Consider the following 13,885-nt stretch of genomic DNA (forward strand, 5'->3'; position numbering starts at 1 on the left):
TCCGGAGGTCCGTTCTTAACTTGAAACTGTTCTTAACCTGAGGTACCACTTTAGCTAATGGGGCCTCCCGTTGCCGCTGCCACACGATTTCTGTTCTCATCCTGAAGCAAAGTTCTTAACCCGAGGTACTATTTCTGGGTTAGAGGAGTCTGTAACCTGAAGCATCTGTAATCCGAGGTACCACTACTCCGTTCTAACGCTCTCCAACAGTCAACATTCTGTGGTCCTTGAGCATTCCCAGTTTTCATTGGGATGTTTTGGGTCATCTCCTCCCCGGCCCCTTCAGTTAAGAGATTTTTCTCCTCTAAAGATACTTTGCACTTCTGCAGAATTTAGGATTCCCTGAGCTTGCTTGTGCCTCCCTATTGTGTGGTGAATGTTTGACCCTCCAGATGTTGCTGTTTGGCTGTGGAACGGACTCCCTCATGATGTGGTGGACTGTCCTTCCATGGAGGTTTCTAAGCCGAGGTTGGATGGCCATCTGTCATGAATGATCTAGTTCAGTGTTTCCCAACCTTGGGCCTCCAGCTGTTTTTGGACTACAACTCCCATCATCCCTAGCTAGCAAGACCAGTGGTCAGGGATGATGAGAATTGTAGTTCAAAAACAGCTGGAGGCCCAAGGTTGGGAAACACTGATCTAGTTGAGATTCCTGCATTGCAGGGGCTGGACTAGATGACCCTGGGGTCCCTTTCCTTCCAACACTGCAATTCTAGGAGCAGAGCAGGTGACAAATGTTCATAAGTGGCCTTAGTCCAGACCTATTTCTCATTCAACCCTAGGACTTCCGCCTCTAGAGTGACAATGGAAGCTGGTCCGTGAGAGCCAATGGGGCACTCCCCACCAACCTCAGTCTGCCCACAACTAGCCCACAAAAACCTGTCATCCTGTCCAGAAGGTGGCCCTAGCTGTCACCTTCCTTTCCCCTTAATGAACTCAACAGGGAAGCAGAAGATGGAGAGAAAACTAGAATTGGGTGCCATTGCCTCTGGTGCCACCTACTGCAATGCGCTCTACGTGGGGCTACCTTTGAAGGTGACCCGGAAACTACAATTAATCCAGAATGCGGCAGCTAGACTGGTGACTGGGAGCGGCTGCCAAGACCATATAACACCAGTCCTGAAAGAACTACATTGGCTCCCAGTACGTTTCCAAGCACAATTCAAAGTGTTGGTGATGACCTTTAAAGCCCTAAATGGCCTCAGCCCAGTATACCTGAAGGAGCGTCTCCACCCCCATCGTTCAGCCCGGACACTGAGGTCCAGCGCTGAGGGCCTTCTGGCGGTTCCCTCATTGCAAGAAGCCAAGTTACAGGGAACCAGGCAGAGGGCCTTCTCGGGAGTGGTGCCCGCCCTGTGGAACGCCCTTCCATCAGATGTCAAGGAAATAAACAACTGTCTGACTTTTAGAAGACATCTGAAGGCAGCCCTGTTTAGGGAAATGTTATGGGGAGTTTTTAATGTTTTATGTTTTATCACATTATTATTATTATTATTATTATTATTATTATTATTATTATTCTTTTGGGAGCTGCCCAGGGTGGCTGGGGAGGCCCAGCCAGATGGGTGGGGTATAAATAAATTATTATTATTATTATTATTATTATTACTACTACTACTACTGTTGGGCTCCCTGTTTTCTACCCTATCAACCCCAAAGGACACCAATCACCATGGCTGAGAAGAGGAATTCTGCTGCAGAACTTGTGTCTCTGGTGGCCACATTCATCCCCTATGCTTAAAGCGCTATGATACCACTTTAAAGAGTCATGGCTCCCCGCCCCCCCAAGTATTCTGGGAGCTGTAGGCTAAGGGTGCTGAGAATTGTGAGGAGTCCCCAAAGTGCTTCAATTATTCATTCCTCTTCCCAGGGAATTCTGGGAATTGTAGTACTGTGTGGGGAACAGGAGGTCTTTCCTAACAACTCCCAACACCCTTAACATACCACATCTCCCAGAATTCTTTGGGGGCAGCCATGATAATACGGTATCTTAGCACTTTAAGGGGCGTATGGGGTGTTAGGGGAGGGGTGGTACCTCTGTTGGAGGTCAAGTCCTGCTCCTTCTGGGGTCATTTGTCCACCTCTGGTCCCCACCTGCACTCAGCTCTCACCTGTGGCTCCTAGAAGCCGTCAGCATGCGACAGCGGCCACGATCCCAGGAAACGGCTCCAACTGGCTGGCTAAATCAAGCGAGGGCAGCCGATGGGTCTCAAACCCTCAGTGAGTTAGGGACTTCCCCTGCATGCAAAGACAGGCTGTGGCGGATGGAGCAGGTGAGACCAGGAGTGAGTCTCACAGCTGAGAAGATGGTTTCTGCATGTGCTGCAGGTAGCCCATCTAGGAGAGGGAAAACTCTGATCCTAAAGTTCTGCTGCCTCACAGGACGCCTTCAGGAATAGAAAAGGCTCAGGAGTAAACCCTTTCACAAATCCAGAGGGGAGTCCCTAGGGTGGTTGGGTGGTGCCTCGTTTGCCTCCTTCCGAGCTGGTGCCAAACATCTTGCTCTGCTTTCCTTTGGACCACATCAGTGAGGTGTGTGTGTGTGGGGGGGTGGTCACTGCCCAGGCTTGTGACCCGGGGAGGTCACTTCGGTGCTGTTAACGAAGCAGTTTTGTTTCACCCCCAGAGGTGCACTCCATTGTCCCTGGAGACAAACACAAGCCAACACATTGGTGTGAATGAGGCCCAAGCCTTTCCCTCTTCCCCTTGCTACCCGATCCGTTTACAATGAAGATGGATGTTGGAGAAGTCGGATAGAGAGAACTTTCCCCCACCTTTTTGTAGCACTGGAACTTGCAGACATCCCATAATGCTGAAGGTTGGAAGATTCAGGACAGATAAAAGAAAGGACTTCACACAGTGCACAGTTGAAAAATAATAATAGTAATAGTAATAGTAATAATAATAATAATAATAATAATAATAATAATAATAATTTGTTATTTATACCCCACCCATCTGGCTGGGTCTCCCCAGCCACTCTGGGCGGCTTCCAACACAATATTAAAATACAGTAATGCCTCAAACATTAAAAGCTTCCCTAAACAAGGCTGCCTTCAGATGTCGTCTAAAAGTCTGGTAGTTGTTTTTCTCTTTGACATCTGGAGGGAGGGCGTTCCACAGGGCGGGCGCCACTACCGAGAAGGCCCTCTGCCTGGTTCCCTGTAACTTGGCTTCTCACAGTGAGGGAACCACCAGAAGGCCCTCGGCTCTGGACCTCAGGGTCCGGGCAGAAAGATGGGAGTGGAGATGCTCCTTCAGATATACTGGACCGAGGAACTCCCACAAGAGTCCCAACTTAGATAGCTTTATTAGACAAATACCTGGAGGACAAGGGCTATTGATGGCAACTAGCCACAGTTGGAGGCCGTAATGCTTGCTGGAAACTGCAGGAAGGGAGGGAGATGTCAGCAACAGTAGCCAGAACGCTGTCAAGCACAGCTTCACTATCATGAGGACTAGCAACGAAAAACCAAAACCAAAAAGAAACTTCGATTCACAGGGAGATGCACGTATTCCCCCAGTATTCGTCGTTCTTATATAGTGCGCACGGTGACATTTGCAATACATTGGCTTGATCCAGCAGAAAAATATCCTTAAGGTGCTGGGGACTGAATTACTGCCTGGAAAATGCAGATCCTTTGAAAACTGCCGTGCTCTCTTCTCCTTTCTGCGGTTTGGAGCCTTGCAGCCCTGATGGGGCTTTCCTCCAAAGGGTTAAGCTGACAGAGCGTTGCTTTCCTAGAAAGAGCAGAAAAGGGATGCCAAGGAGCATTAAGGAAGGGGGTGGGAAAAGGAGGGTGTTGTTGCTGCACCCCTGGCCTCCTTTGCAGCTGCAGGAGAGAGTGGAGGGCAGGAAAAAAATCCTGAATTTTGGAAGGTGCATGGACAGCTGACCGGGTAAAAAGGATGGGGGGAAGCTGGTTCCAATAAAGGGGGTGGGAAGCAGAAAAGGGGAGGGGGCTCCTCAAGGACCTCCAAACTCATCACACATCCCATTCCCCCCCCCTTTTTTTTTGCATCCCAGTGTCAGGTCTCCTTTTCCACTCAGCTGCTCCCTGAATTGACAAGCGAAGAAGACCCAAGTGGGTGGATATTCCAGGCAGCGTTTATTTCTCTTAGGGCAGAGGGGCACACTTTGTTTCAGCCCATGGGGTGCCACCCCTTTGCGGCTGCCTCCTAGGGGCCACTGACAAGGGTGATGGGCAGGACCAGAGGGAAAGTAGATGTGATTTTTTTTTTTTTAGCTTTGTGTATAAGGGGAGGGGTGGTACCTCTGGTGGGGGGGGGCATGTCATGCTCCTGGGGTAGTTTGCCCACCTTTGGACCCCAACCTGCACTCAGCTCTCACCTGTGGCTCCTAGAAGCTGTCAGCATGCATATATTTCATTCCACAATTGTTTAAAATAATATATGAAACATACGAAGGAATCAAAAAGATGTTTAAAATATATTTTAGTAAAAAACCGGAGGCATTCCTCTTAGGTATAATCACAAACGATATTCCTGACAATCATAGGAAAGTATTCCTCTACGCGACAACAGCTGCCAGGATGCTCATAGCAAAAAATTGGAAAGGGAGAAAAATTCCACCAATGAAAGAATGGCAAATTAAATTTTGTGAATATATAAATCTGGCAAGACTCACAGCATTCATAAGGGGACAATCGGATCAAAAATTATTAAAAGAATGGGGATGTATTAAAGAGTATATGAACAAAACATTTTTTTATTTTGTTTTGAACAAAACATTGTTCTGGAGTAAGCCTATCGGTATGTAATGAAAGAGAAAAATGGTGTAAAAGGTATAAAGATAGAGGTAATCCGTATTAGACACAACAACTTAGAAAGAGTAAAAATTCTGAGGTCTTAGAATAAAGGAAGGAAGTCAATATATGTATATATATGTAATGGGACGTGGGTGGCGCTGTGGGTTAAACCACAGAGCCTGGGACCTGCCGATCGAAAGGTTGGCGGTTCGAATCCCTGCGGTGGGGTGAGCTCCCGTCGTTCGGTCCCAGCTCCTGCCTACCTAGCAGTTCGAAAGCACCCCTAAGTGCAAGTAGATAAATAGGGACCGCTTTCTAGCGGGAAGGTAAATGGCATTTCCGTGTGCGGCGCTGGTGCTGGCTCGCCAGATGCAGCTTAGTCACGCTGGCCACGTGACCCGGAAGTGTCTTCGGACGGCGCTGGCTCCCGGCCTCTTGAGTGAGATGAACGTGCAACCCTAGAGTCGGGCACGACTTGCCCTCATGGGCAGGGGTACCTTTACCTTTTAATGTAAAGACTAGATTAGAATGATGATATCGTTTTATTTGTAGATGTGTGGTTTGTTTGTTTTTTGTGTTCTTTTTTTCTCTGTGTTTTGTTTTTGCTTTTCTTGTTTGTACTGTTTTATTTTAGATTCAATGTTTGTAACTTTTGTTGTAATTTTGCATTGAAAATAATAATAATAAATTTTAAAAAGCTGTCAGCCTGCAACAGCAGCCACAATCCTGGGAAATGTATTTGACTGGCCGACTGAACCAGGTGAGTGTAGCCGATGGGTCTCCAACCCTTGGTGAGTTTGGGGCTTCTCCTGCAAATAAAGACAGGCTCTGTGGAACAGATGAGACCAGGAATGGGCCCAACAGGCAAGAAGCTGGTTTCTGCATGTGCTGCAGAAGGGCAGCCCATCTGGGAGAAGGAAAGCTCTGATCCTAAACCTCTGCTGCCTTGCGGGAAATAAGGAGCAAACACCACACAAATCCAGAGTGGAGTCCCTAAGGGGGCTGGATAGCACCTTGTTTGCCTCCTTCCAAGCTGGTGTGTGTATGTGTATGTGTATGTGTATGTGTATGTGTATGTGTATGTGTATGTGTATATATATATATATATATATATATATATATATATATATAAATAATAATAATAATAATAATAATTTATTATTTGTACCCCGCCCATCTGGCTGGGTTTCCCCAGCCACTCTGGGCGGCTTCCAACAGAGATAAAAAATACACTAAAATGTCACATATTAAAAACTTCCCTGAACAGGGCTGCCTTCAGATGTCTTCTGAATGTCAGGTAGTTGTCCATCGCCTTGACATCCGATGGGAGGGCATTCCACAGGGCGGGCGCCACCACCGAGAAGGCCCTCTGCCTGGTTCCCTGCAACTTGGCCTCTCGCAGTGAGGGAACCGCCAGAAGGCCCTCGGAGCTGGACCTCAGCGTCCGGGCAGAACGATGGGGGAGGAGACGCTCCTTCAGATATACTGGACCGAGGCCATTTAGGGCTTTAAAGGTCAGCACCAACACTTTGAATTGTGCTCGGAAACGTACTGGGAGCCAATGTAGGTCTTTCAAGACCGGTGTTATATGGTCTCGGCGGCCGCTCCCAGTCACCAGTCTAGCTGCCGCATTCTGTATTAGTTGTAGTTTCCGGGTCACCTTCAAAGGTAGCCCCACGTAGAGCGCATTGCAGTAGTCCAAGCGGGAGATAACCAGAGCATGTACCACTCTGGCGAGACAGTCCGCAGGCAGATAGGGTCTCAGCCTACGTACCAGATGGAGCTGGTAAACAGCTGCCCTGGATACAGATTTGACCTGTGCCTCCATGGACAGCTGTGAGTCCAAAATGACTCCCAGGCTGCGCACCTGGTCCTTCAGGGGCACAGTTACCGCATTCAGGACCAGGGAATCCTCCACACCTGCCCGCCTCCTGTCCCCCAAAAACAGTACTTCTGTCTTGTCAGGATTCAACCTCAATCTGACTGTGGTCTGTGGGTGCTGACAACTAATCAGCCATTACTACCCTTTGAATTTCTCTGCTGATTATGAATTGGATAACTCAAGAAAGCCCCATGGTTCTGCAGCACCTCATGGATTGTGGCATAGAGAAATGAGGCAAAGGAAAATGAGGCAAACCTCAATAATATAATTATTATTTGTACCCCGCCCATCTGGCTGGGTTTCCCCAGCCACTCTGGGCGGCTTCCATAGAAACCAAAAATACACTAAAATATCACAGATTAAAAACTTCCCTGAACAGGGCTGCCTTAAGATGTCTTCTGAATGTCAGGTAGTTATTATTTGTAGTGCCAAACATCTTGCTCTGCTTTCCTTTGGAGCACATCAGTGAGACTGAGAGACTGGTCTTGTTGCCTGGGCAGCCCAGGATCTTTAGACACACTGTCCAGGCTTGCACCCCGGGGAGGTCACTTCGGTGCATAGATGTCAACTTTTCCCTTTTCTTGCGAGGAATCCTATTCGGAATAAGGGAATTTCCCTTTAAAAAAGTTGACAGCTATGCTTTGGTGCTGTTAACGTAGCAGTTTGACCTCACCCACGGAGGCGCACTCCATTGTCTCTCGAGACAAGATGACTGCCAACCAGCTGTAGTTGCTTATCCTAACCTACCTCTGTTGTGGGGATAAACAGTGGCGTAGCGTGGGGGGTGCAGGGGGGGCCGGCCGCACCGGGTGCAACATCTGGGGTTAGGGCAAATCCACGGGTTAGGGGGCGCAAATCTATGGGTTAGGGGGCGCAAATCCACGGGTTAGGGGGCGCAAACTACTTGCCTTGCCCCGGGTGCTGACAACCCACGCTACACCACTGGGGATAAAACAAAGAGAGGGGGAAGCTCATAAGCCCCTTTGCTTCTTCCTGACTCTTTAAGAGTTCTGGGAGCCGATGAAGACAATCTTACGTCAGGCGCTGACAGTTCACCTTGTGCTCATTCTTCTTTTCCTTTCTCGTTGATCTCTTCCTCCATTTTTGTAGGTCGACGCACCTCTTTTGCGCGAGGGATGGAAATGGAGGAGCAAGAACTTGCAGGTCCCACCTCAGCGGAAGGAAAAGGAAAAGCCCTTCACGTCCTCCAAGCTAGGGGTGTCGGGGAATTCCTGCAGAGGAGACCCCGAGGAGCCGTGAAGCAGGAACCGGCCGAGGACTCCCTCCATCACTGGGAAGCCCAGTGGCGGGAGTTCCTGAGGACGGTGGAGACCCCCAAAGAAGTGTGCTGGGCATCCCCTCTGCCACCAGAAGAGCCCAGCCCCTGGGACGACGCCAAGGCCTTCCTGGCCTCCTTCGAGCAAGTGGCCGAAGCCTGCCGGTGGCCCACGAAGGACTGGATGGCCCACCTCCTGCCGGCCATCAGCGGAGAGGCCGAGCGGGCGTTTATCAGCTTGGAGGCCAGAGACAGGGAGGATTATGGGAAAGTGAAGGCGGCCATCTTGCGAGGGGACGCCATGAAGCGGGAGAAGAACCGGCAGCGCTTCCGGCGCTTCTGCTACCAGGAAGCCGAGGAGCCGAGAGGGGCTTACAAGCGGCTCCAGGAACTCTGCCGTCAGTGGTTGAGATTCGAAAGGCACTCCAAGGAGCAGATCCTGGAGCTGCTGATCCTGGAGCAGTTCCTGGCCATTCTGCCGCCAGAGATCCAGGGCTGGGTGAGGGATTGTGGCCCGGAGACTTGCTGCCAAGCTGTCACCCTAGCGGAGGATTTCCTGCTGAGGCAGCGAGAGGCCGAGAGGCAGGTAAACCAGGTGAGGCCACAGAGTTCTTTGTCTGGTTGCAGATGACACATATTGAAGTTAGTGGCATTGAAAGTGCATCAGCAGTGTGGGACGACGTATGCTCCAGGTGAGGCACAAACTCACAACCCTGGAGAGCTAGCATGGCGGAGGGGTTAGAGCAGGGGTCAGCAAACTTTTTCAGGAGGGGGCCGGTCCACTGTCCCTCAGACCTTGTGGAGAGCCAGACTATATTTTGGAAAAAAAATATTAACAAATTCCTTTGCCCCACAAATAACCCAGAGATGCATTTTAAATAAAAGCACACATTTTACTCATGTAAAAACACGCTGATTCCCAGACCATCCACGGGCCAGATTTAGAAGGTGATTGGGCCAGATCCAGCCCCCGGGCCTTAGTTTGCCTTCCCATGGGTTAGAGTGTTAGACTGGGACTTGGGAGACCAGGGTTCAAATCCCCACTCGGCAATGATGAAGTTCGCTGGGTAACCTTTAAAATTCCTAATAGAAAAGCCTCTGGTTATTTTAAACATTTTCTTCAATTCATTATATATAATTTCCCAGAATTACCTTACACGTCCACCACATATGATAAAAGGTGCCTTCTTTTTCTTTACATTTGCTAACTTAAAGGTAAAGGGACCCCTGACCATTAGGTCCAGTCGTGACCGACTCTGGGGTTGCGGCGTTTATTGGCCAAGGGAGCCGGCGTACAGCTTCCGGGTCATGTGGATAGCATGACTAAGCCGCTTCTGGCGAACCAGAGCAGCGCACGGAAACGCCGTTTACCTTCCCGCCGGAGCGGTACCTATTTATCTACTTGCACTTTGAAGTGCTTTCAAACTGCTAGGTTGGCAGGAGCAGGGACCGAGCAATGGGAGCTCACCCCATTGCGGGGATTCGAACTGCCAACCTTCTGATCGGCAAGTCCTAGGCTCTGTGGTTTAACCCACAGCGCCACCCACTTCTCATTTGCTAACTTGCTTGGTGTTAAATACCAACAGTACGTCATTTTAATATAATTTTCCTTCAACGTACAGCATGCCGTGAATTCACGGCAAGTTTTCTGGGTACCCTCGGGCCAGTCACTGTCTCTCACCCTAACCTACCTCACAGAGTTGTTCTGGGGGTTAAATGAGATGGGGAAGAGCCATGAACACCACTTCAAGCCTCTTGGAGGAAAAGGTGCAATAAATAAAAACCATAAATTATAAATGCAATTACTCCATTAGGTTTTCCTTTATAAGGAGTTCTATTTTCTAGGGAAACTCAATCCTAATTTGTCCTTCAGGATTTTTTGGGGGGAGGGGGGAAGAATAATTAACCCCTTATTACCTTCCTGACCCTGCTGCTTGCTTGTTTTTATTTAAGCCATTTATACAGTAGTACCTCTGGTTATGAACTTAATTCGTTCTGGAGGTCTATTCTTAACCTGAAACTGTTCTTAACCTGAGGTACCACTTTAGCTAATGGGGCCTCCCACTGCTGCCGCTGGCGCACGATTTCTGTTCTCATCCTGAAGCAAAGTTCTTAACCCGAGGTACTATTTCTGGGTTAGCGGAGTCTGTAACCTGAAGCGTCTGTAACCTGAGGTACCACTGTATGCTGCTTAAATGCAGTAGTCTCTAAGTGGTTTACTAAGATGCAGTACAGGAAAGGTAAACATCAGTTAAAAGTATAAAATCAGACTTAAACTGCCTGCTGGATTTGTTGTTTAAAAAAGGCTTCAGGGAGCACTGAAAGTTCAACAGGGTATATGTGTTGGCGGTAGTCTGTCCCCATCAGCAGTCCGCATTTTACACCAGCTGGAGCCTCCAGACCAGGCCCAAGAATGTCCCCACATGGAGCACATTGAAATAATTGCATCTGGAGGCTATCGATGCTTGGATGACTGTGGTCAGACTACCCTGTCCAAGAACGGCTGCAGTTGGCTTCCTGACCATAGCTGGTGAAAGGTACTGCTAGCCACAGAGGTCACCTCAGCTTCCAGTTCTCTAAATCAGCCTTTCTCAACCTGTGGGTCCCCAGATGTTGTTGAACTACAACTCCCATCACCCCTAGCTAGCAAGGCCAGAGCTCAGGGATGATGGGAGTTGTAGTCCAACAACATCTGGGGACCCACAGGTTGAGAACCGCTGCTCTAAATGCTTGGGGATGATGGGACTTTTAGTCTAGCAGAAACCAGAGGTTGACTGGTTCCTCATCCCTGATATAGGAGACTGAGAGGAGAGGAGATAGCCAGCTTCAAACATCTGAAGGGCTGTCCCATGGAAGATGGAGCAAGCTTGTTTTATCCTGCCCCGGAGGGTAGGACGCGAACCAATGGTTTCAAGTTACAAGGAAGGAGATTCTGACGAAACATCAAGAATAACTTTCTGACAGTAAGAGCTGTTTGACAGTGGAAGGGACTCCCTCAGGAGCTTTTGGACTCTCCTTCCTTTTTAAGCAGAGGTTGGGTGGCCATCCGTCATGGATGCTTTCGCTGAGTTTCCTGCATTGCGTTTGCTTGGAGTCCCTTCCAACTCTACTATGATCTCAAAAAGGTTCTTCTCTGCTGTTTCAGGTGGTCTTTGAGAAGGCAGCTCTGAGTTCCTCTGAGGCAGGCCAGGCCCCATCTGGGGTCGAGCAGAGGCAGCTGTGCAGGGAGGCCAAGCAAGAATATGACAACGACATTGATGAGGAAGAGGCCGGCCTACTGGGTAAGGAGGGACAAGCCTTGCTTGCGCCCAAGTTCTTCAGTGTTCTGTAGTTGCTCCCTTGGTTGACCTCTGCATTGCAGAGAGCTGGGCTAGATGCTAGAACAGGTAGAAAATTCATAGTCAGCCAAGACCCAACCTTCAAGTGCTTTACAGGACAAGACATTTGGGGAGTGACTCCTGCTTTATTCCATTCCTCACCTATTTGCTAATGATCACCTCTGCTAATTAGAGTCTCTTGGTTTGAACTCTTGCTAGTTCTTTGCCTTTTTTATATACATTTTTATTTAAAAATATTTTAACATATTAATTCCAACATTCATACAGCTTAACTTCTCATCTTATACAATATTTTTGGACTTTTGTCAACGCCTCTGATGATTTTCCATTCTTTGTCACTTCTTAATTTCATATTACTTTTAATTATCCTTAACTAATAATTCACCTCATTGTCTTCTTTGCAATATTTCAAATAATTCACCTTACAAAACTTCTTGCAAACCTACTAGCGTGATCTGTTCATCACAATTACTTTTCAAATAGTCCGCAAATTTACTCCAGTATTCTGAGAATCTCTGGTCCTGCAGGTTTTGAATCCTTCCTGTTAGTTTATCTAATTCTGCATAGTCCATCAATTTCATCCTCCATTCTTCTTTCGTTGGTAGTTCTTCTTGCTTCCATTTTTGTGCCAGTGATAGTCTTGCTGCCGTCATTGCATATAAAAACAACTTACATCCTTTCTGTTTATATCGTCTCCTATAATGCCAAGTAAAAATGCTTCTGGTTTCTTAATAAATGTATATTTCAACATCTTTTTCATCTCATTATATATCATTTCCCAGAAGTTTTTCACTTTTTTACATTCCCACCACATGTGACAAAATGTCCCTTCTTTTGCTAGTTATTTGTCTTTATCCCAGCAGGAGCTGTGTGGGATGGCGAGATCGAGGTGGAGCCAGACACGGCATCTTCAGAAACACTTCTGCATCAGGAAGTGGAAGAGCACTCTGAAGATCGAGGCAGGCCAAACAGGCAGCCGAGAAGGAATCTGGAACCAAACGAGAAGAGGAGGAATAAGTCGGTCGCCATTCAGGTCGGCAACTTCCACGAATTCCTCAGCCAGCAGAAGGGAAAGAGGCTGAACAAGTGCCTTGTGTGCGGCAAAAGCTTCAGCTGCAAATCGAGCCTGAAGGCCCACCAGAGAGTCCACACGGGCGAGAAGCCGTACAAGTGCTCCGAGTGCGGAAAGAGTTTCATCCAAGTGTCAAACCTTACCGCACACAAAAGAACCCACACAGGGGAGAAGCCCTACACCTGCTTGGAGTGCGGAAAGAACTTCAGCAGGAGCGACCACCTGACTTTACATCAGAGGACGCACACGGGGGAGAAGCCGTACATGTGCGCCGAGTGCGGGAAGAGCTTCAGTCAGAGCACAGACCTCACCTCACACCAGAGAATCCACACCGGAGAGAAGCCTTACAAATGCTTGGCGTGCGGGAAGAATTTCAGCCGGAGTTACCGCCTCACTATCCACCAGAGGATGCACACAGGGGAGAAGCCGTATAAATGCCTGGAGTGCGGCAAGAGCTTCAGTCGGAGCGACCATCTCACTTCGCATAAGAAAATGCACCCGGGGGAGAAATCATAAAAACGAAGCTTTTCCCACACATAGAACAGTCACAGCTACCCTCTCACAGTGGAGAAACTGTATAAATGCTCAGAGTTTAGCAAAAAAACCAAAACCCTGTTACAGTGGAACCTCGGTTTTCAAATGTAATCCGTTCCAGAAGACCGTTCGACTTCCAAAACGTTCGAAAACCAATGCGCAAAGGGCGGTCTGCAATTTGAACGGAGAAAATGGAAAATACCTCAGCAGAAGCCGTTCAACTTCCAAGGCACATTCAAAAACAGAAGCAATTACTCTGGGGTTTTCGGTGTTCTAAAGCTGAAACGTTCGGCTTCCGAGACGCTAGAAAACCAAGGTTCCATTGTACTTTAAATAAAGTCTGGCGATGCATCTTGGAAGTTGGATGGTGTGTGGGAGGTGGGGTTTGTTTCAAAAATTGGAATCGAAGCAGAACAGCTTTTGTGGCTTTTGGATGGAGCCCGGCACACTTCCCTGCGCTCCACTGGACTCCCGTGGAAAGCTCTCCATCAGCTTCCTGTAGCAGAGTCTTCGCAGCGGTAGAAAACTGTTGCAGTGTGTGTAATAAATCAGACTGCACTCAAGCGTTCTTGCTTATCTCTAACAGTCTTTAATCATGTAGTAAAAACATTATAAATCAGCCCGGCGAGAGAGCGCACATCTTGCTGCCTCACGCAAAAGAAAAAGAAAAAAAACACAGAGAAACACTCCCCTCTGGGAACATGGCCACGCCTCAGAATGTGAGACGTCACTCAGAACTGTTTAACCCTGTAAGTTCTGATTCTCTTCACAGGGCGGTCTGCAATTTGAACGGAGAAAATGGAAAATACCTCAGCAGAAGCCATTCAACTTCCAAGGCACGTTCAAAAACAGAAGCAATTACTCCGGGGTTTTCGGCGTTCTAAAACTGAAACGTTTAGCTTCCGAGACGCTAGAAAACCAAGGTTCCATTGTACTTTAAATAAAGTCTGGCGATGCATCTTGGAAGTTGGATGGTGTGTGGGAGGTGGGGTTTGTTTCAAAAATTGGAATCGA

At 48.2% G+C, this 13,885-nt stretch overlaps 1 protein-coding gene across 6 annotated transcripts; it reads left to right on the forward strand.

The window, feature by feature from the left end:
• The first annotated feature begins 3,223 nt into the window (after positions 1-3,223).
• Positions 3,224-13,282, forward strand: LOC309336763 (zinc finger and SCAN domain-containing protein 23-like). Of its 6 annotated transcripts, none has more exons than XM_081853049.1 (5): positions 3,224-3,880; positions 5,468-5,529; positions 7,762-8,522; positions 11,073-11,208; positions 12,126-13,282. In XM_081853049.1, exons 1-5 carry the CDS (start codon positions 3,762-3,764, stop codon positions 12,851-12,853), a joined length of 1,806 nt encoding a protein of 601 aa, XP_081709175.1. In that variant the 5' UTR covers positions 3,224-3,761; the 3' UTR covers positions 12,854-13,282. The 6 variants fall into 6 exon arrangements, with proteins under 6 accessions (XP_081709175.1, XP_081709176.1, XP_081709177.1 ...); XM_081853050.1 differs by having other exon boundaries at positions 12,129-13,282; XM_081853051.1 differs by having other exon boundaries at positions 3,225-3,880; positions 7,762-8,513.
• Positions 13,283-13,885: the final 603 nt, after the last annotated feature.

This window comes from Podarcis erhardii, assembly GCF_964252035.2.
Source record: "Podarcis erhardii genome assembly, chromosome: 2".
Taxonomy (NCBI): domain Eukaryota; kingdom Metazoa; phylum Chordata; class Lepidosauria; order Squamata; family Lacertidae; genus Podarcis; species Podarcis erhardii.

What these genes read in the sequence shown, in the direction of transcription:
- LOC309336763 (XM_081853049.1), top strand. Translation starts at nt 3,762, where the DNA reads ATGCCAAGGAGCATTAAGGAAGGGGGTGGGAAAAGGAGGGTGTTGTTG. An exon ending in AAAATCCTGAATTTTGGAAG is followed by an intron (nt 3,881 to 5,467) that starts GTGCATGGACAG and finishes AATTTTAAAAAG; the next exon opens with CTGTCAGCCTGCAACAGCAG. An exon ending in GGAAGAGGCCGGCCTACTGG is followed by an intron (nt 11,209 to 12,125) that starts GTAAGGAGGGAC and finishes TCTTTATCCCAG; the next exon opens with CAGGAGCTGTGTGGGATGGC.